Source organism: Filicampus tigris, chromosome 9 (assembly GCF_054856515.1).
Source record: "Filicampus tigris isolate MCC_2025a chromosome 9, RoL_Ftig_1.0, whole genome shotgun sequence".
Classification (NCBI taxonomy): domain Eukaryota; kingdom Metazoa; phylum Chordata; class Actinopteri; order Syngnathiformes; family Syngnathidae; genus Filicampus; species Filicampus tigris.
In genome coordinates, this window is record NC_141225.1 from 22,595,758 (window position 1) to 22,616,833 (window position 21,076).

Genomic DNA, 21,076 nt, shown 5'->3' on the forward strand with positions numbered 1-21,076 from the left:
TTAGTCTGGATGAGTCAGCATGAACGGCACAGATTCTGGGACGATGGAGTCGGGAGAAAATGGAAATTGGGCCGTGTCCTGATTCTAACCTTGAAAGAAAATGACAACAAACTATCATCTTGAACATATAAACGGAACTCATTCCGAATTTCAGTCACAAACGGAGAGCTAGACTGCACATTTGACTCGCGGGTGCAATGAGTAACTTACACGGTTGAATGTACATGTATGCACATTACACTGGGAAAAAAAAAAAAAAAATGTTGAATTTACTCAATTTTATTTCGTCAAGTGGTTGCAGGAAATAAAATCATCTAGATACAGATACATTTTTAAAATGTACAACAACTTAAAACCTGGATCTAGAAGATTTTATTTTGTGCAACCACTTGATGAAATGAAACTTAGTAAATTCAAAACATTATGATTTTCAATAATAGCCATAATAGAGAATTTGAGTTTGAATTGTAAAGGACAATTAAAGTGTTTTTGTGAGTTTCTCCCTTCTCCGTAATTTAAAAAGATGATCCAAAAAATGATTCATATCCCCCCAGAAAGTCAATTTTCTACACAGCTTATTAGCGTTATGGCTAACTGGAGCCTAGACTGAAAATAATGATGTGCTGAATTTACTCATTTTTATGACATCAAGTTGACTATAGTAGACTATAAATCTACAAAATAATGTATCCGGTTCCAGACGACTTTATTTTGTGCAACCACTTGATGAAATAAAAGTGAGTAAATTCAACAGGAACGTTTTTTTTTTTTCCATCCCGACTGACTTGAGATGGGGTTCACCCTCGACTGGTCACCAGGTGCAATTGCAGGGCATCTATGGATTCTTTTTCTTTTTTTTTTTTTTTTTGATTTGCTAAAATGTTTTCCTTACATTACCTTTGAGTTCTCTATACATTGTGACTACACAAGCTGCCCTGCAGTTTCAACAGTAAGTGTACTTTTTTCTCTTTCCAAGTGTGAATGCCAGCGTCTGCTTCAGTCAAACTTTGTTTGTGCTGGTGTTTGCCTTTGATGAAATGTCGCCAAATGAGGAGCCTGTTGTTGCGCCTGTGACCCATTTAACCCCCTTGCGCTTCTCGTGATATTGTTGGAGAGCATATCATAATGGGCTATTCAAAATAATGAGCTAACACAAACCGTGCTGAGTTGTTGCTCTTCTCACCCACCGGAAAACCTTCCGCTTTTTCTTCCCAAAATGTGACGGCATGATCAAAGTCATGCTTGATACATATCATCATTACAGTTCAATTTAGCTCTTTGTGAGGGCACGTTCATGCACAGCATTCTGCCAAGGGAAAAAGTCACAATCACATTCGTCTATCATCTTTCCCTTTGATTGGGGGAGTCCAAATGTTTTCAAAAGCCTTGAAAAATGATGTGCAACTGTTTTCAGGTAATTGATCATCTCCTTGGCTATGCTCAGGAAACGAGTTTTCAGCTCAGGTTAAATGCAAGTGGGATCTTTTGACCAAGAGATCAAACTACCTTCCATCGGTTTTGGCCCATTACTTCCATTGAGGCATGCAAGAGAACGCCACAAATGGCGTCCGTCCCCATATACTGGACAGCCACAATTCATTCGTACTGAGCTGTCCATAGGCGACAAAATAAAGATGACAGTAGAAAAGAGCACAAAGGCCAGGGGCGGAGCCATGGGTGGGCCCGGGAGTGCACATGCCCACCCGGGTTGACAGACTGCCCACACAGTGAGATTTATGGATTAAAAAAAAAAAATTATTAAATTATTGCTAAATTTTCTTTTAATTTGCGTTTTGTTGTGTTTTTTATTTTATTGAATATTTAGAAGGGCATAATTGTGGTTGTCTTAGGAAGATCTGAACTTCATATTCAGTTTGTCATTTTATTAGAATATACGATGTGTGTGAGACAGTGAGAGAAATATTTAGGCCCGTACGGATTTTTCCAGGCCCACCCATGAGCCACGTTCTGGCTCCGCCCCTGACAAACGCACTTGACCAGAAGGCTGGTTTTAGTGTGAAAACGAATACCGCTGGACACCTTCCGACTGAGATTCGGCAGGCACCAACACTATAAGACCAAATACTATTATTATCTAATTACACTGGTGAAACACTACACTATAATTTGTAATCAAAACAATGAGTTGGACAATGCAATTGAATGTGTCAGGGTTACTTGAAAGAATGAGGGAAGTAACATTCCCCCCCCCAATCCAAGGAAGATGGCATATATGAAAAAAAAAATCCAATGTGTAAGTGTTTTGTTTGCTCTGAGCAATCTCAGCGACCGAGCGAGACATAGCAAGAAATGCCCACTGTGCTTTCCTTATAGGAGGTTGAGTTGCAGAGGGAGTTGAGGATTGAGCTTACATAGTGATTTAATTTGTTACTGGGAGTTATAGCACTGGGGATTCATTCAAAGTATAATGTTTCTCCCACGTTGCCTTTCTCCATTAAAATCATCCATCCAGCCGTCTAGCCATAGATCATCTATACCAATTATCCTGTGCAGGATTGCATGAGCTTGAGTCTCTCCCTGATGACATAGGGAGAAGAGTAGCTACACCCTGGTTATAGTCAGTCTATCACAGGGACAATTATGCGCACTCGGTGTTGCTTTTAAAGATATTGTAGAGCCGGAAAAAAAAAAAAAAAAAAAAAAAAAAAAATCTGAATTGGATGAGAACATTATACTTCAGGCTAAAAAAAAAAAAAAAGAAAGTCTCACCTGACACATCAGAAAGGTTGCTTCACTTACTGTCTTGGAAATAGCAGATATAAACTGACTGGAAGGGAAGACACTTTAACAAGATAGAAGATGATTGGATGCATCCGCTGCAGGCCAGTTATGTCAATATGAGCAAAAGACTCATTTGAAGGGGAAGTCAACGCAAACATTCTTTTTTTTTTTCAAGAATATGTTCGATGCAAGCCCACTAGTTGGAAAAGGGCATTCTGATATATATTGCGTTTGTGGAATAAGTGTTAATCCACTGATTTTTAGCCATCTCCGGGGGCAGCCATTTTGTCTTCTGTCGACTGAAAATGACATCACAGCAACTGCTCACAGCAACCAATCACAGCTCAGATTCAGAAAACAGCTCAGCCGTGATTGGTCGTTGTGAGCAGTTGTGATGTCATTTTCAGTCGACAGAAGTGACAAAATGGCCGCCCCCACAGATGGCTAAAAACGGGTGCATTTTGCTGCTTAACTTACATTCCACAAACGCAAAATTAATCACAATGCCTTGTTTCAACAAGTGGGCCTGCTGGGAACATATTCTTGAAAAAAAAAATAGGTTTGGGTTGACTTCCGCTTTAAATCCTGTTAAGTCAAAGGCCCATAAAAGTCTTACATTTTGGAAATTCACAAAGTAATTCCAAAATAATAATAATAAATGCAACTTGACACGCCAAGTGACAATCACACACGTCTTATATACATACAGTATATATATATATATATATATATATATATATATATATATATATATATATATATATATATATATATATATATATACATATATATATATATATATATATATATATATATATATATATATAGAGAGACAGAGAGAGAGAGAGAGAGAGAGAGAGAAATATTAATATACTGTATATATACATACTGTATATAATACATACATTTGTATATGTATGTCCAGTATGCTCATCCAGTAAGTAAAAATAGGATCCCAAGAAGGAAGCCAGTGGGGGCTAATTCAACGTCAACATTTTCGTGCTCAGGATGAGAAAGGGAATTACAGAGTTCCCATTGCCCTGTGAGGGCAGCACATTCTGGTTCCTTTCCCGGCACTCCATCTTGTGTGCGTTTTGTTCGAGTGAGTGTTGTTGAGCTTTAGTGGAAAATCTGCCCTCGTGCCAACACACTTGGGAAAGGCGATTTCTGTAATACGGCAATGTAAGCCTCGCTGTACAAATGGGCGTAAGGGACTTTGTGTGGATGTGTGTGCGTGTTCGAAATGCCAGCAGAAAAGCCGCATGTCTGTGTTGGTGACTGATAAGAGGCGGCCAGTGAGGAGAGAGCAGCAGCAGCAGCACTATGCCTTCCGCCGAAACTTTTCTTATTTGAACATGTTCATCAGCTGGCTACAATCACGACCAGGCTACAAATACAAGTCACGACATCTCTTTCACCCAAACTGCGCCTCTCCCATTAGGCAAACACGATAATTTGCGACCAAAAGTGAGACACCGCCGCGGCTAGGCTGCTTTCAGGATGTTCAAATGGTTCAATTGCGGTTGGCTTCCCTGCCATGTTTCAAATGAATCATAACGAGGCGGTTGGTGTTCGTGTTATATTAACGCAGCACATTTCAATATCACAGAGCCCAAGTGTGCAAAACGATTTGCTCGCTTTACCATAAGAAGAGTCAGGTTCAATAGGGACTTCATGCAAAAAAAAAACAAAAAAAAAACACAGACATCCTTAAAAAAACAAACAAAAATAACAACAATTTCAAGTGCATTGTGACTTCCTACACTTGGGAAAATGTGGGTGTTCTCATCGCTGCAATAATTAATGTCAATGCTCCGTTATAAGAGATGTACTGAGATGTGAAAAATACTCCATTGACTTAAGGTGCACAGGGAAAAGGCTTTGGAGTAAAGCATTCATCTATTCCTCGGAGACAAAGCGCGGCTTGCGTTTTTATATGCCTTCTGTTCTTGTCTCACGATACGGAAAAGGGAATACTATCAAATGTTTCCTGGCGAGAAATCTGAGATAAGTGCAACGACTCCATTGTCCTGTCTTGTGCTTTCATTTGCATGGACTGCGTAGGCATTTAATGAGATTATGAAATCGCTCTCGTGTGATATTGGTTTACATTTGTGTCCTGGACGTTATTTATAATTTAGTTTGGACTTCAGGTGTATGCTGGAATGACACTCACTCTGACAAGCATGTGAGGAAAGGGTCCTCGGGAATTCTCGGGTACATTAATGGGCGGGATGACCCAGTCTCTCTTCTGTCGCCTCAGCCCATTCCCATAGGAGCTTCTCTGATGTTTTCGAGGAAACTTGATGACTCGCGGTTGGGAATCCAAGACTCTTGATAGCATTTCTTCAATGCTGACCTGCAGAGAAACACAGACATGTAAACATTATCATGTCAAATCCTTCGGTGAACTTTACATTTTTAAAAGCTGTGATTTTTGAAAAGAGGAACAATTGCAGCAAAAAAATAAATAAATAAAAAAAATACGCGTCGGGTGTTTAACGTGCTGTACTTTTTCTGAATCCCTCTGCATCCCAAGATTTTTCCGACAGACAACATTATCCGCGCATGTCTTTGTCCTCTGTGTCACTGCGAAACCCAATAAACAATATGACATTTTCCTGTCAGGGTATCATCAGATAAAATGGATATTGATTAAATACTGCTTGAATAACAAAGGGAGTGAGGATAGAAGAAGACAGCTTTTCAGTTTTGTTTGTACTTTGCCGAATGGATGCACAGTCTTGCATTGATTCTTTTCCACCCAAAAGGTGGTTAAAAGTGTTTCACTTTGTGGAATAGTTTTCTAATAATCGGTGTTTTGCGCGCTTATCAGTGGATGAAATGACGCGTTTAGAAAGGCAAAGCCACCCATTGGTCAGACGGCTCCCTGTGGCAAAAGATTGTGTTCTCATCTGTTGAAATGCGGTTTACAAAGATGGGAACATGTTTTTTTTTTTTTTTTTTTTTTTTCTATTATTGACATCTATGGTGTTTCCCCTTGTAAAAAGGTTGCATTGCTGTAATCCACCTAATCCTATTGTTGTCTTTCAGAACACACACGGGCGCACACAAAGTGGGAGCGAGGTTGTAACCTGAGAAATCCTTCAAACTAATCCCAACAGGACACACCCAACGCAGTCGTACGTGTACATGTCACACGCGCAAACGCATCCGGTCAATGTTCTCGCGTTAGCCACCAGAAAGCCAGGCGATAGGCCGCCTGAGAAAACGGAATACGCTTAAACTACTGTGACACATTTCGAGTTCAGAAGGGTTGGGATTTAAGGTCATTGCAGGCCAACCGTCTGGACGGACAGGCGATTGGATTGAGCTGAACGGGAGCAAAATGTAAGCAGAGGGGTGGAGGTTTTTAAAAGACAGCAAAGGAGCGAGGGGACCAGATGTGTTTGCCCGATAAGATATCTTGCTTTCAACATCACACAACCACAACACTTGCAGGTGCAATTATTCTCTTTCTGTGCGTGCGTTTTATTGCTTTCATGAACTGTTATTTGTTAGAATTACTTAAAGCAGAAGTCAACCCAAACATAACTTTTTCAAAAGTATGTTCCCAACAGGCCCACTAGTTGAAACACGGCATTCTGATTAATTTTGCGTTTGTGGAATATAAGTATGCACTCGTTTTTAGCCATCTCGGGGGGCGGCCATTTTGTCTTCCGTCGACTGAAAATGACATCACAACTGCTCACAACGACCAATCACGGCTGAGCTGTTTTCTGAATTTGAGCCGTGATTGGTCGTCGTGAGCAGTTGTGATGTCATTTTCAGTCGACGGAAGACAAAATGGCCGCCCCCCCAGAATTCATCCGAATGCCGTGTTTCAACTAGTGGGCCTGTTGGGAACACATTCTTGAAAAAAAATATGTTTGGGTTGACTTGCGCTTTAACTCGTTTGACGCCAACCTCGTGTTATTTCCGAACGGACAACGATTGAGTCTCCAGTCAAGTGCATACATGCATAATTGCATCTGCAAGTGTTTTTGTCCACTTGTACACAACATTGCGTGTGGACACAATGCTACTACGCGTACACACTCGTGCGTGTGTGGTTGCGCGTACATGCCAGAGAGCCAGTTAGCGCGAAGGGCTTCAAAAAGCCAGAGGCGGGCGGGGCCAGCTGGCAGCTCTCTGCTCCCGGGTATGCTGCACATTGTGCGGGACATTCTACAGGCCTGAAGCACCTCAAGCTGTGGTGCTGACATCTGGAAGTTTGCAGTCTGACAAACAAGGAGGACAATACCGCATGAGCTCATTGCTCATTTCGCGCACACTGCAATATTTGATCTAGGTCTTTTTGATATATATATATATATATATATATATATTTTTTTTTGTCTTCAGCGTAGTAGTGTAATTTCCCTTTGACGTGTGTGATAAGGAAAAAGATCACAGTCCTCAGTGAGAACCCCATCCCCCCGAAAGATGTGCTTATACAAGTAACTGTAGTGAATAAAAGGAATGTTAAATTCTGTCACTGTATGTTTAAATCACATGGGATTCCAACAACCAGAGCTGGGCATACCGCTTATGTGACGGACCGTTAGATGGGAAACTTAAAAAAATTAGTCAAACTCAGCATAGTCGGAAGCCTATTTTTTTTTCCCGTCTATGCAATCGTCTATCTTCTTGACCCCGGTGAGGCTTCCACGATGCGATGACTCTTTCGTATCAAATATCACCCAGCGTTGTAGTGGTAGTTTTGTTTAAATTGGTAGTCGGAAACGCTAACGGAAGCCCGTTTCAAATAGTCGGACCGGCCCGTAGGCGATTACTATTTGGTCCGGCAGACGGGTACCCGATAATGGGACCGCAGATTTTTTAGTCAAATGCCCACCTCTGCCAACAACCTCTCCTAATTGAGCCTTCTAGTGCAGGCTGTACACATGATCCAGCCTCTATTTCAGACATTACCATACGTAGATCAAAAGTGCAACTATTTAGCGCCGCAGACTTTGGTATTCCGTGACCTACGAACCAAAGGGCCCAACATTTCTCTCAGCTGCCAGCTCCATTTGTAATCTAACTTGAACAGGTGAGACTATCTTGAACAGAGTGTGGTAAAAATGCAAATCAAATAAGCACTAAAACCTGTTCCGGGAACCAGTGGATTTCAGATGCGCTGGTGCATAACTAATAGGCTCTAAGCTGGTGGAGAAAGCGAGCCAGCGTGCCATGAAATCAGTATGGGTTGGAGAGCACTCAATGAGAGGCCCTACCTGTGTGGGGTGTGATAGCGTTAGTGCATAAACACAGCAGAAAGATTCAAAGGCCAAAGACGCTGCATTAAAGGCTGGAAAATGAACATTCCAGGTGAGCTATTTTCTTTGACTAAAACAGGTGAGCAAGTGTTACTAAAAGCAAACGAATGCGCTCTCAAGATAGACACACACGAAAGCTCTGATGAGAGATAAATCACGCATGCAATTTGGTGTCACGTCTCGCCGCACTTAACAAAACGAACTCGCTAGCCTGTCAGCTTTTAGCCTTTCTTGGAGCCGCTAACCTGCGATGTTTCCACGTCGCAGCAAAAATAGCAGCAAGTAGTGTCCTAAATATTGTGTCTGCTTCTCTAAAATCCGACCAGATTTTCGCAGTAAATGAAAATAGGGGGAATCGTGTAGTTCATTTTCCTCTGATGAGTAAAATGCTCAGGCAGCGGAAGCAGCATTTGAGGTGTGTCCTACAATTCACTTTAGCTAGCTTTGCTCTTCCGTGACGCAGACGCAGCGTCGTCACACAATATAAAGTGTAAATGTGAATAAAATCCCATATTTCTCAGTGATCCGCCAGATTGACTGCAGTGTAAACTGACCGATCGAATATACGATGCGAGGCATCACTGAAGTACGCCGATCGGTGACGTAAACACAACCACGCCCTAACGACACACATCAACATCGAAACTTAACTGAACTGATTTGCTTGTGAATCTTCACACAAATCCGCCTAAAGCCCGCGTCTCGCTGAGTGGCAAATGCTCGCTAGTGTTCACGGACGTAGCGAAAGTTGATTTTTCGTCAGGGTTCGTTCAAGGTCATGACGTTTTGCCAAATGTAGGTTAGCAAATGTGGCTCCTTGTCTGTAAAGGATGCGTAAGCAAAAATACAAAAACGCGGGTACCTTTGTCAGGGGTAAAGGGTGAGGATGTCCGGCCGGTGCTAGCTTAACAGTGGTCTCCCAGATGTGCGGGTCGAAGAGCTCTCGAGCAGTCACCATGAACTGGACGGGTTCCGAAAGGTTCGCAAACTCCTGCTCGGCATACACAACCCCATCGGCTCTCACGCTGAAGTTGGGGTCACTACTAACAAAGCCCACCTCTCTGCTGTGCTGGCAATCTTCAAACTTCACTGCAGGAAAACAGAGAGAAAGAGGTGACGGAATTAGAGAACATCAAAGTGAGATTTACTTCATGAGGGTTTGGCAAATCCTTGACACATTTTAAGATTAACCTGCACCCATCAAAACGTATCTTGAAATATCTCATCCCCTTTGCTGTCACTTCTGATTCCTCACTTTTGACATCTCTGGCAAAATGAACGGCTTATCTTTTTCTGAACCAGATACACAAGGGAGCGTAATTCTCTTTTGTATCATTCTTCTTTCCAAACGAGACAGATAGCGATGTCAAAACAGAATTTCTCTCGGCTTCTCCGGGGAACGCGTGAAGAGTAGGTCCAAAGGATATTAGGCTGACCGGGCAGAATGCGGCCGAGGCTCGACTACCGAGCAAAAAACGGCGTCATGTTTGTTTGAGGCACATGGGAGGATGTTTTTGGCGTATATCAGCATTTATCTTTACACTTCACACAGACTTTGTCAGGGAGTCCCACGGTGTCGGATTAAGAATGCAAAGGCGCTCTGGTTCAATACAAAGCAATTACATATACTTCCCCCGGGCCTGCCACCTCTGCGCAAGTTCGTTCGGACCAAACTTATCCAAGCGCGCCTTTACGGACCGGGGCGCACTCATGCTGGAACGGAAAGGGGCCTTCCCCAAACAGTTCTCAGGAGCAAGCATCGAATTGTCCGGAATGTCTTGTTAAAAATGGGAATAGGATTTCACGGGGACTAAAGAATCTAGCCGTAGCCCCGATCGATTACATCACCCGCCATTGTGTGCGTGAGTCAATGTTTCGAAAATATTGCAAACACAGAGAAGCATGAGAGATGGCGGGTGCTCCAGTGCAGATATTCTGGTTGACAGCTGACATGAATATGCCATTAGAAAAGCCCAAACACACAACAAACTGACAGCATCAGACCGACACAACAGTTTCACCCTCGCGCCAAATTTCATCAATGCATCATCGTGCCGTGATTCACAGCGTGGCGCGATGGCACGCGTGCCGAGAATAAGCCATGGGCGGTTTTCAACATGTCGGCCTTGGTGAGACACACCAACACCAAGTTGAAACGCGTGCGCTGTGATCATATCTCAAACTCTGGCTTGCTGATAAAAAGACAAATTGATTTCATAAATCACCCAGGCAATAGAGCTGCTGTTATGAGCAATGGCAGAGTGATTTTTCAAAAATCCAGTCTGAAGAATTATACACAGCCATCTTTTTTTTTTAATCAAGACATCTATTTAATTTATGGCTCAGCTTCCTGTCAAAAGTAGCTTGCAAACAACGGGCTAATAAAGCAGAATGTTACTCCGCCGTTCCGGCTTAGCATCAAACAAATGATGCCGCTTGTGTTCACCATCTGAGCAATTGCACACAAAGTGAAATGGAGGTAAACACGCCATGGACAATGCGTGCGTCTGTCTTTGTTGGCAAATGCCATCCATATTTTTTATTTTTTTTTTGAAACAACCCAGCCTATTGAGCAATGTCCTTATGGGAGTGAAAAGCTTTGTGCAAAAATGATCACTTGGCTTTATGCCACGCACAAAAGCGGAAGGTGATTTAACAACAGGTTGCGACAACATCACAAAGACCTGCTTAAAATTGGCCACAGATTAATTGCGATGGCAGGAATGCATTATGTAAATGGATTCAATTTACTTGAACTGAGCAGGCTAATTGTTGTCACTCAGACGGGTCTCTTGAGGTGCAGCTGGAGCAGTGACACGTGCCACTTATACATGTGCTCTTATGTTCCTGTGTGCGTGTCTGTGTGGCTACGCGCGTAGGAGTTAGTTCAGAGTACATTGAGTTTCTGAAGCGGAGCTGGAGCGCAGACATTATTTTTAGTCTTAATTCTTCAATAACACCGGCAAGGTTTCCAAGGGTCTGCTTAAAATCACTGGCGTGCAATTTTGTGTTGTGTACCAGTTGGATGTTTTATGAAACATATCGTCGCTTTCATGTGAAAAACACTTATCTCCATTTTTTTTGTGTTCATTTTCTTATTTTTACATGACTCACGTTTCTGCGTTACAGACATCGCATGAAAGTGAAAATTTTAAAAAAAAGTTTCCAAAATTGGAGATAAGTGTTTTTCACAGGACAGCGACGATATGCGGGATTGTAACTTTTTATTTTTTTCGAGAAGGAACCAGACCTTTGTTTTCGCAGAAGGGAATGAATGTCTGACCCTGATTTTAGACATGTTCTTGTGCAGGAATATTAAAGGGTTAGGTTAAATATTCTGGCTATGCGTGAGGTAAAAAAAAAAAAAAAAATTGTTATAATAATAATAACTATTCATCTATTCGTTAAAAAAAAAAAGTTTGTCTTTTGTTTGCAGTTCTATGTGTGTATGTGTTTATTCTCATGAGAATTGTATATTAAGTTTCAAATGAGAAATATTTTTCCATTAGTATGATTCTTAAATATTTCACTGGTTCACGGCATAATCAAAAACATATTAATCCACAGTGGAAAATACAAAAAAAGAAGCCCTGCGCAGCTTTAAACTGCCTCCGACTTAATTTTGGAATAATATCATCAGCAGAGAATAGAGACCATTTTTAATGCGGGGGGTGATTTTGGTTGAGAAACTTCCCCACAAGCAATTGACTGTGAAACAGTTATCCGTTCATTAGGATGTTGCATCGCACTGTCAGCAATTTTGTAAACATGTTTGTGTGTTTCTCTTCGTGTTGATATGTGCTTCCATCCACAACATTGGTTGACAGGCTGCTGAGGGTGTTGTCATTCCGCTCGGTTACTCGGATCGAGACACGTGTAGCAGAAAAGAAAATGGTGCCCAACAGAGCGCCAAGCACATTGCGGCGGCGGCTTCAACTGAGTAGCTGCGGCCGAACGCCAAGCACAACAACGTCTTTTGCACTTTTGTCTCTTCCTGCTGGCAGATCGACTGCAGTGACCTTCCGCCGTGGCCGTCAATCGCAGCCTTGCGTTCCTCCCGCCAAATTCCGGCGACCACAGACGGAACGCCCAGGTGGGTCACCTAGCACTGGAAAAGATGACGATGACAGTGGCTAAAACAAAACAACTGGTTGCAACAGAAATACCACTCGAATGCCGAGGTCGAAGGACGATTGTCACTCGATTTGATCTGTTAAGCGGAAAAATCCCAAAAGATCCACAAGAGCTATAGCCGAAAGATTACCCTAATGGAACAAAATGCACATTATCAGAGCTGCAGTTTGTGAGTTTGAATAGTACGGCCTCTCACGCGGCTAAATATGGTCACCAAAATATGACCCACTTGACTGTGTACGCATAAGCAAAGTTGACTTCAATTTGAACCTCCCTTGAACCTCTTTGCCCTTCACCCGAACTGCACACAAACTCGATTGAATTTGGATGACGGTTATGCTAACGAAGCACGGAAGGTGAAGGGTTTGGTTCCGTACACTCACTCACTCTCGGAGAGGTATTGATTTATCAACTACGCCAAAGGAGACACAACCAGAATGGTTTTGAAATTGTAATTACGTGTTTAATAACTTGAAGACAAAGCTGTTTGGCTTGGGCAGAGGTCTGTACGCAACACTGTTTATTAGTGGGCTAGTAGTTTGCATTTTGAGTTGGATATTAAACACTGCCATTAATTTACTTCAAGCCCCCAGCCCCTCCCAATGTCAACATTTGTGCCAAATATAGTTGAAATCCCACTTTTTATTTGCCCGTTTACACATGTTTGGGGTCTCTGCAGTGCTTGCCCACCAATCAAATTACGTCAAATTACGCAACATTCCTCCCAACGTAAAGACCATGATAATTGCGTTAACATTGCTGTTTTGAAAAGACTCAGGGACAAAAGTGTTGTCATCTACCATCAGCGCAGGCATTTCTCTTTCTCAACCGGCTTGTTATTAGGTGCTGTACAATTACAGGGTTGAATAAGACCTTTGTCACACTGACAGTTCACTCGTCGCGTGTATGTGGCCAACATCGGCCCACACACGCATGGCATCCGCTCAATGGCTGCTTTGTTTACCCATCTATCACCTCCTTCCTTCTGCAGGTAAAAGGAAGGAACATCTGCGGAAGAAGACGCGCCGCCTGCCCTCAGTAGTGACGGCGTAGGTGCCTACAAGCCTGTCAGGATAGCAAGGTCTTTATGCCGCGTGAAACCAGATGAGGATGCGTGGGCCGCACGCTCAACAGGGTGATTTTTAGAGGGTTGGATTCAGATTTTCTTTCCTGCTCCACAACAGCTGCTCGGTTTATTATCGTACCCGCATAGGTTTCAAGGTAAGAACGACGCACAATGAGCTAGCTTGCGTAGCGGCGTGAGAATACATCCGTCGTAGCACACTCTGATAGCACCGTACTTACTTTTTTTTTTTTTTCCATTTGAATGTTTTTTTTTTTAATTGACGTGAAGTGTTTTTCATACTCAGTATTTATATTAATTTTGACTTGGGTTACGTCGCCGCTGTGGGAACGGAACTCCAATGGCCACTTTGAGTAGATTATTAGAGGATTTGGCCATGCCTGGCCCTGCCGTTTATCTCTGCATTAGCCTCCTCTCATGTGTGCATTCATGAGGGGGCTTGAGGAATGAAAAAGGAGAAAGGGGCAGATAAAGTGGCAGAGTGGGAGAAAAGCCGAGCAGAGGCAATTAAACGACTGGGTCACAGATTGAAGTTGGAGGCGGCAGTGATTGATAGTCGCTCTCCTCTTGTCTTGCGGGGTATACATATCAAGATTTTTCAAATAGGAGAGACACCCCACATGCGCTGATAAAAAAAAATGGAAGTTCTTGTTGCTCTTACTTTTTCTATGTGCTGTTCATGCTATGTTTTTGTGTTTATGGTTTAGGGATTCTCGATTATGGAAAAAAATAAAAAATAAAAAAAAATATATATATATATATATACTGTATATACCTGAGCCCTGAGTAACTGTGATGTCATTTTCAGTCGACAGAAGAGACAAAATGGCCGCCACCTGAGCTGGCTAAAAACGTGTGGATTTCTCATAATCCACAATATTAATCAGAATGCCATATTTCAACGCGTGGGCCTGCGTGGAACTTACTCTGGAAAAAAAATATGTTTGGGTTGACTTCCGCTTTAAAACTAGTGTTTGGAAATCTCGAATGCCTTGACAGGTTCACACAGTTGTGAAGTTTAATGACCACGCTCTCTGCTTGAAATCTGGTTTCTCCTTTGGCTGAGTGTCACATCAGCAGATACCCACGTTGAGGATGTGAAACCTGCCTTCCGATCAATCCAGAGCCTGCATCAAGAAAGCAGACAATGCCTGAAAAACTTCCCTATTGATCCACTCGCCCCATGCTCTATGATAATGAGAAGCGTTCCTTTTGAAATATGGCAGACTACACAACCGCCCTTTTTTTTTTTCATTCTTCTTCTTCTTTCTGTTTGTTTTTCCTTACTGGCTGGCACTCCTTGGACGGACGCTGCCCTACAGGCTTACCATTCGATTTAGCACAAGCTGAGAAGGAGCGACGCTTATCGCGGCGATATCTTTTTTAAAGAGGTGAAGCGAGGAAGCAGCCTCAAGGCAGCGTCTGCCGACACAATGTCTGTTATCTCCTTGTACAATGTAATGATTTTACATAGCCAAAGGCGAGGTGGTGGGACACTACTTGGGCCCAATGAACTTTGGGCTGGGATCAAGGAACAAAAGGGGCTTGTGGGTAATATCACTGCCTCTCACTGAGCCATATAATTACTGTGATGAAAACTCATTATTCTCATGTAAGTACTTTTTTGGGAGGTCTCGCACTGCGCAAAAGAAAATGGTTTCAGCAAACTTTTTAGTTTGAGATAACGTTTTGACTTTATAATAGCTGACACGGCGAGGCCTTTCATTAGAATGCGAGAGAAGTTTGGGGATTGGGTGATTTACAGATTGGGCGTCATGTGTTGATGACTGCAGCAGCTCGGAGTATTTAAAAACTATGGAGGTCATCATAAAATGAGACGTCGTCCTCAGAGACGAGGTAACCAGCGAATTTTCTTTGACTTTACATCACTATGTAGAGCAAGGATGGGCAACTTAAATGCCACAATTTGTCATCAGTGCTACTGGGGGGCCACAGAGGACCGCACACTTCCAAACCAGATTTATGACAAAAATACCATTTTCAATACGGACAATATATGTGAATATGTGTGAAGTGCATGATCTTAATACATTCAATTTTTCATAAAACATTCTCAATGCACATATAAAAGATCCACTATCCTAACTCAACAAGAAAGGGTTTGAAGTAAACAGCAAATTGTGATTTTTTTTTCCCCCATCAGTGCAAATGACTCTCGCATCAAAAAAATATAATTAAAGGACGGCACAAAACTGTTTTACAGGAAATCAAGGAACCCAAACATATTGTTTTCAAGAATATGTTCAATGCAGGCCCACTAGTTGAAACAGGACATTCTGATTAATATTGCGTTTGTGAAATATAGCATAATCCACCCGTTTTTATCCATCTCAGGGGGCGTCCATTTTGTCACTTGTGTCGACTGAAAGTGACATCCCAGTTGCTCAGGGCTCAGGTAACGACCAATTACAGCTCACTTGTTTTCTGAAGCTGAGCCATGATTGGTCGTTACCTGAGCCCTGAACAACTGTGATGTCATTTTCAGTTGACAGAAGTGACAAAATGGCCGCCCCCTGACATGGCTAAAAACTGGTGGATTTTGCTGCGAAACTCATATTCCATATCCTTGAAAAAAATGTGTTTGGGTTGACTTCCACTTTAAGTGAAAGAACTCATTTTGTGAACTTTTTTTCTTCACAAAAATGAACTCACTGGAAATGTAAATATTATTGACGTTCTATGTTTGTCCTGCACATCATTCCAAATCCACCCCAAAATATTTGCCATGCTTACGTTGTAGTAATGGACAGTATAAGACCCAGTGTACGCACAACCAAGCCATGTCTGGAAAACTTTTGGGAGTTTGTAAGAAAATACTGTAAAAAAAAAAAAAAAATGAAAATGAATCAAAAAACAAATAAATGGAAATGAAATAAAAAAAATAATCAAATGAAAATGAATCAAGGGGCCACTCAGTGTGTGGTCGTATGCAGCCGGCGCACGATTTTCCCGTCCCTGATGTAGCGGAATCTGCCTTTGTCTGCCATTTCCACCATTTCCCTCCCCAGCCTCCCCCCCTCCCTCCATTTGTGTTATTAGCATAACTGTGTTTGAATACTTCCCTGGTGATTGTTTAGCTGCTGTGTTCAACATCTTTATTTGAGTCCCAACAATTGCTCTAATTAGCGTTACAAAAATCCACAGAGGAATGAGCAGAAATATCTTATTATGCCTGACAGACTCATTGAAAGTATGAGGCAAGACTTTTTGATACAAGGTGTATAAGCGCGTCTAGATGAGCTAATCCCAATCAATCGAAATGAATCTTCAAGGATCGACGTGATTGAAGTCGCGATGTGAGTCAGTCAATCAGGTGTTTGCATTCATTCATTGGAACGGCAGTCTGAGCGATGAGGCAACGATGACATGGTGTCAGTATAATCACAATGTGAAACATCCATCTTATCTTGTTTACCTCTCCAGCACAGATCATGACTTCAAAAATCCAGTGATTAGACGGCAGACAGATCCCATTTGTTATGTTGTTTTTTTTTTTTTTTCCCCTTCCTCATCCGTTGCTCGCTAATCCAGTCCCGATTCAAAACATCCCCCGGGGGAAAGTGATAGTTAGTCTTGGGGCTCCCAAGACGAGGGTGGGACACGACTAATCTGTTTATCCTTGAGAAGAGATTGAGGCCATTACGGGGTTCAGGTACACAGGGGGATGTATGACCCGCCCCCAATGCTTTCAGGCATCAGCCATCTTTGGCTTTGCCACTTTGTGAGATTTTTGGTGTTTGTTGGCTTGTTGTTGTTGTTCATATAGTACGTCACTGTTTTGTAATATTTGTCATTTGTTAACAAAGTTGGTGTTTTGTTATTGTTGTTTTGTTTTTTTTTTAACCGAAATTAACGTTACATTTATACTTGTATACTACAATGAAGAATGTTAAAAATTTGACACAACTTCAATTTTGTACAGCATGTATGGTCATTCTACATTTAAAAGGGAAGTCAACCCAAACATATTTTTTTTAAAGAATATGCATTCTGACTAATATTACGTTTCTGGAATATGAGTGAAGCAACAAAATCCACCCCTTTTTAGCCATCTCAGAGGCGGCCATTTTGTCACTTTTGTCAACTGAAAATGACTTCACAACTGCTTAATGGCTCTGGTAACGACCAATCGCGGCTCAGCATCAGAAAACAGGTGAGCCGCGATTGGTCGTTCACTGAGCCCTGAGCAACTGTGATGCCATTTTCAGTCGACAGAAGTGACAAAATGGCCGCCCCCGGGGATGGCTAAAAAACGGGTAGATTATGTCTTATTCCACAAACGTAATATTAATCATATTGCCTTGTTTCAACATAGAACATATTCTTGAAAAAAAAAAAACCCAAATGTTTGGGTTGACTTCCCATTTAAATCACTGAGTTTGAAGTAGCGGTGGTAGTAGTGATGGTTCAAATGCCACAACGGCGATTTCTCGGAGTTGCCTTTTGACAGTTATCAGCGGGATCGCTTGTGATCCTTCAAGGCGGCATACACCAATCCCGTAAGAGCGCCCGGCTCAAGCTCATTGTCTGCTATCGATGAAGTAGACACAATAGGAGAGGAGAGAGCGGCTCTCTGCTTGCTCAACCATGAGAAGGGAATGGGCGGCTGGTCTCCTATGGGCAATGCAGCTTAACCATTATTCTTATCACTGGACAACTCACCGCGGGCCGGAAAAAACTCTTTGCAAAGGTCAAATGAGAGAGTCTCCTCTTACGTGTGTGTGTTTACCTTTTCCCTGCATCTTTCAAGCCAGACATTTCCCTATTTCTCATTAACTGATAGCGCATCACTCGCGACCTTGCGATAAAATGACTGGAGACCGTCGGTCATTAATCGATCGGGAAACGTGGCGTTTCAGTTAAAAGGTGAGGATAAGTTAACACGTTATCACGCTAGACATGGAGATATTATGAATTGCTCGACTTGAGCAGGGTCCACCGTAATGAGGTTTTTTTTTTCCCCACTTTGAAATATACAACGTTATTTCGAGTCACTGACGGTTTAACGGTTCACTTCACCGACTTCTGTGGGTTCAATTTGCACACAGGGACGGGGTGAAAGGTTGCCTCTCTGCAAACGGTAAGTGCCTTGTGATTGACGGCCGGACTTGTCCAGGCTAACCTTTGAACATAAGTGAAATCATCCGTTTGAAAATGAATGGAACATCGTTTCTTAGTGTAAAATGGGGACAGGTGAAAATATACTTTCGAAGCGCAACGATGAATCGACAACTAATCTATTCTGAAATGAATCGATCTTTATTCACGATAAGCGATTCATTGTTTGGATCCCCTTTTTGTGGAATCGTCCAAACTCTCAGAATTTCAGCTTCTCGGCAGTAACTATTCTCCGATTCCCGCAGTCTTCCGCGAAAGCAGACTGACTGTTTTTGCGTTGTATCAAAAAACAAAGCGCTTGCTTTGACGGCAGAAAACAATGATTATTTTTGACTGTTTTCTGGCATATTACAGAGACTAAAAAAAAAAGGCACTCAGAGTATTGATGAACATGGAAACCGCTGGAGTGAAGTCAGCGGGTGGGACGATTTTTCAACACAGAGAGAGCTGCAGTTACAATGGGAAAAGTAATTGCACTTATATTTGGCTGCCAACTCACAGCTGGGCCTCATACCGGTGCCAGAATCGGTCTGTAAGTGTGCAAACTGCCGACGTTTTTTTCCCACGCTTAGCCAGTCTTAGCCAACCAACAGCGCTACTTGTGTCAGACGCTAGCTTTCAAACCCGTAACATATGCTTCAGACTTGAGTTGTCTGCTGTGCATAAATCTCAGCCTTGCTGTTGGCAGAGTGGTGGCAGAGGCAGATGAGGACATCCGGTGCTGTATGAAGGATGATGGTGGCCTCACCCCCCCCCCCCCCCCCCCGGGCCACGGCGATGGCACCGCATTGATTCAGGCAGAGCAGAGCATTTTGGCTTGGTCAGCACTGCTCGGCTCGCAATTGCTTCGAAACTCAGTGGGGGGGGGGGGGGTGGAGGCCAACAAACTGGAGCATGAAAATGCGGGAGCCAGGCAGGTGCACGGAAATTGCTAACTCACTGAGCAGCTCAATATCGTTTTTGGAGATGCGCGGGGATGTCGGCAACGCAATGTTCAGTCCAAGGCGGGGATTTACAGTACATGTTCCGCTTCAGCTCAAAACAGAAGCTTGTGATGGTTACATTTTGCAATCCGTCCTTTCGAAAATTTGATCCTGATAATCCACTCAGATCTTTTTGAAGTGGTGACAGATGTTTTGTCTTTCAAAGGAATTCACATTCGGTATATTAAAAAAAAACAACAAAAAAAAAACAGTGGTGCTAATTAATCAAATTAATTGATAATCCATTTTGAGAATCGATTAATTGTTTAGAGACCATGTTTAATTTCAAATCCTTGTCATTTCAGCCAAAATATTCTGAGAAATGTATAGTCCTGCATGAAAGCAGACTGATTATCTTTGTATTGAATCCAAATAAAACATTTGCAGATATCTGCTTTTACACTGGAAAACAATGATTAACATTTTTTGCGTAATTTCTGAACTGAATCATAATCAATTCGAACTGAATCATAATCAATGTGTGTTTGCACATGCTCTGCACTGCCAATTTGAAATGTTTGCAAATAAAGAGATGGGATTCAACACAGCTTTTAAATCGGATTCATCAATTAAATCGACAAAATAATCGACTATTAAAACGATGGTTAATTGCAGCCCTAAATGAAACCTTCACAAACAAACTAATGTTCAGTTCAAGTCAACAGATATCAATTTAATATTATGTCCATACTTGAGCTGTGCAATGGTATAGAAATGCACAGTTTCATATTGAGATTCATAATACACATAATATCAAATCCTTGAATAGATGCATGCCAGAGTGATTCAATAGCGACAGAAAACTCTTAATAAAGTAGTCTAGGGCATATTGAACCAAGGTTGAGAGGGGGATTTTGAAATCTGGCTTTGTGCATGCATAGACTGTCGTTACCTGTGCTCAGAAAAATTGACATATGGAGACTTATGGGGACAAATTAGCCATAAGTAAGATGAATGATCCCTTAACGCTAATTTAATTCTGTTTTAAGTATACAAGAATCAAAGCATTTGTCCAATTTTAGACACGGCATTATTGCGTCACCGGATAGATCTTCTGCCAGGATTGAAAATTCAAAAACTCGGAAAAATCTCTTTTCTTACGGCAACTCCAGTATTTGCGCTTAAAGCAATACATTCATAGTGAAATCAATTACGAACAATTACAATGTTGGCATGGTTGCTCTTTGCATACAGCAGACTTGTCGGAAATGAAAGAGAAAGCAACCTTAGAAAAAAAAAATCTCTTTTTTAATGGTAGTCTTATTGCAAAGAGAGTTTTCTGAATCAGACAAGATCTGACTGATTTAAAAAAAGAAAAAAAAAAAAGCTCATAAAATTACATACACATCAAAGAAGGGATTGACATGGCATTTCCCTCCACTGTGCTGCGAGGACAAAGTGTTTTAAATGAGTTTATCCAAGCCTGCAAATGTCAAGACGGCTGTCATTACACAAAAGGTGACAACTTTATTTCCTTCTGTAACACTGTGATTCCATCTCCGCCAACTGAGCCGCTAATCTTCACGGCGCCGCGGCAGGCGAAAAGAAAGAAAAGTTGCAATTATTCTTCCATTTGAGTCAACGAAGGAAACTGTGCTTTTCCACCCCTAATCCGGAGCATGAGAAGGAGAACATTGCGCAACGGCGAGAGGTTTGAGACTGAGGGAGAACGCTGCAGAACCCCAGCCTCCGAAATGAGACCGGTGACAGGC

General features: G+C 42.1%; 1 protein-coding gene across 4 annotated transcripts in view; it reads right to left on the reverse strand.

Annotated features, from left to right (window-relative positions):
• The window catches only part of cdh4 (cadherin 4, type 1, R-cadherin (retinal)), a 230,048-nt gene that overhangs the window by 47,604 nt on the left and 161,368 nt on the right, over positions 1-21,076 (reverse strand). For all 4 annotated transcript variants that reach the window (XM_086040754.1, XM_086040753.1, XM_086040755.1 and 1 more), the window contains 2 exons: positions 8,887-9,113; positions 4,919-5,101 (listed from right to left, as the gene is read on the reverse strand). In XM_086040754.1, the coding sequence (XP_085896880.1) occupies positions 4,919-5,101; positions 8,887-9,113 (410 nt within the window). The remainder of the gene's footprint in view (positions 1-4,918; positions 5,102-8,886; positions 9,114-21,076) is intronic.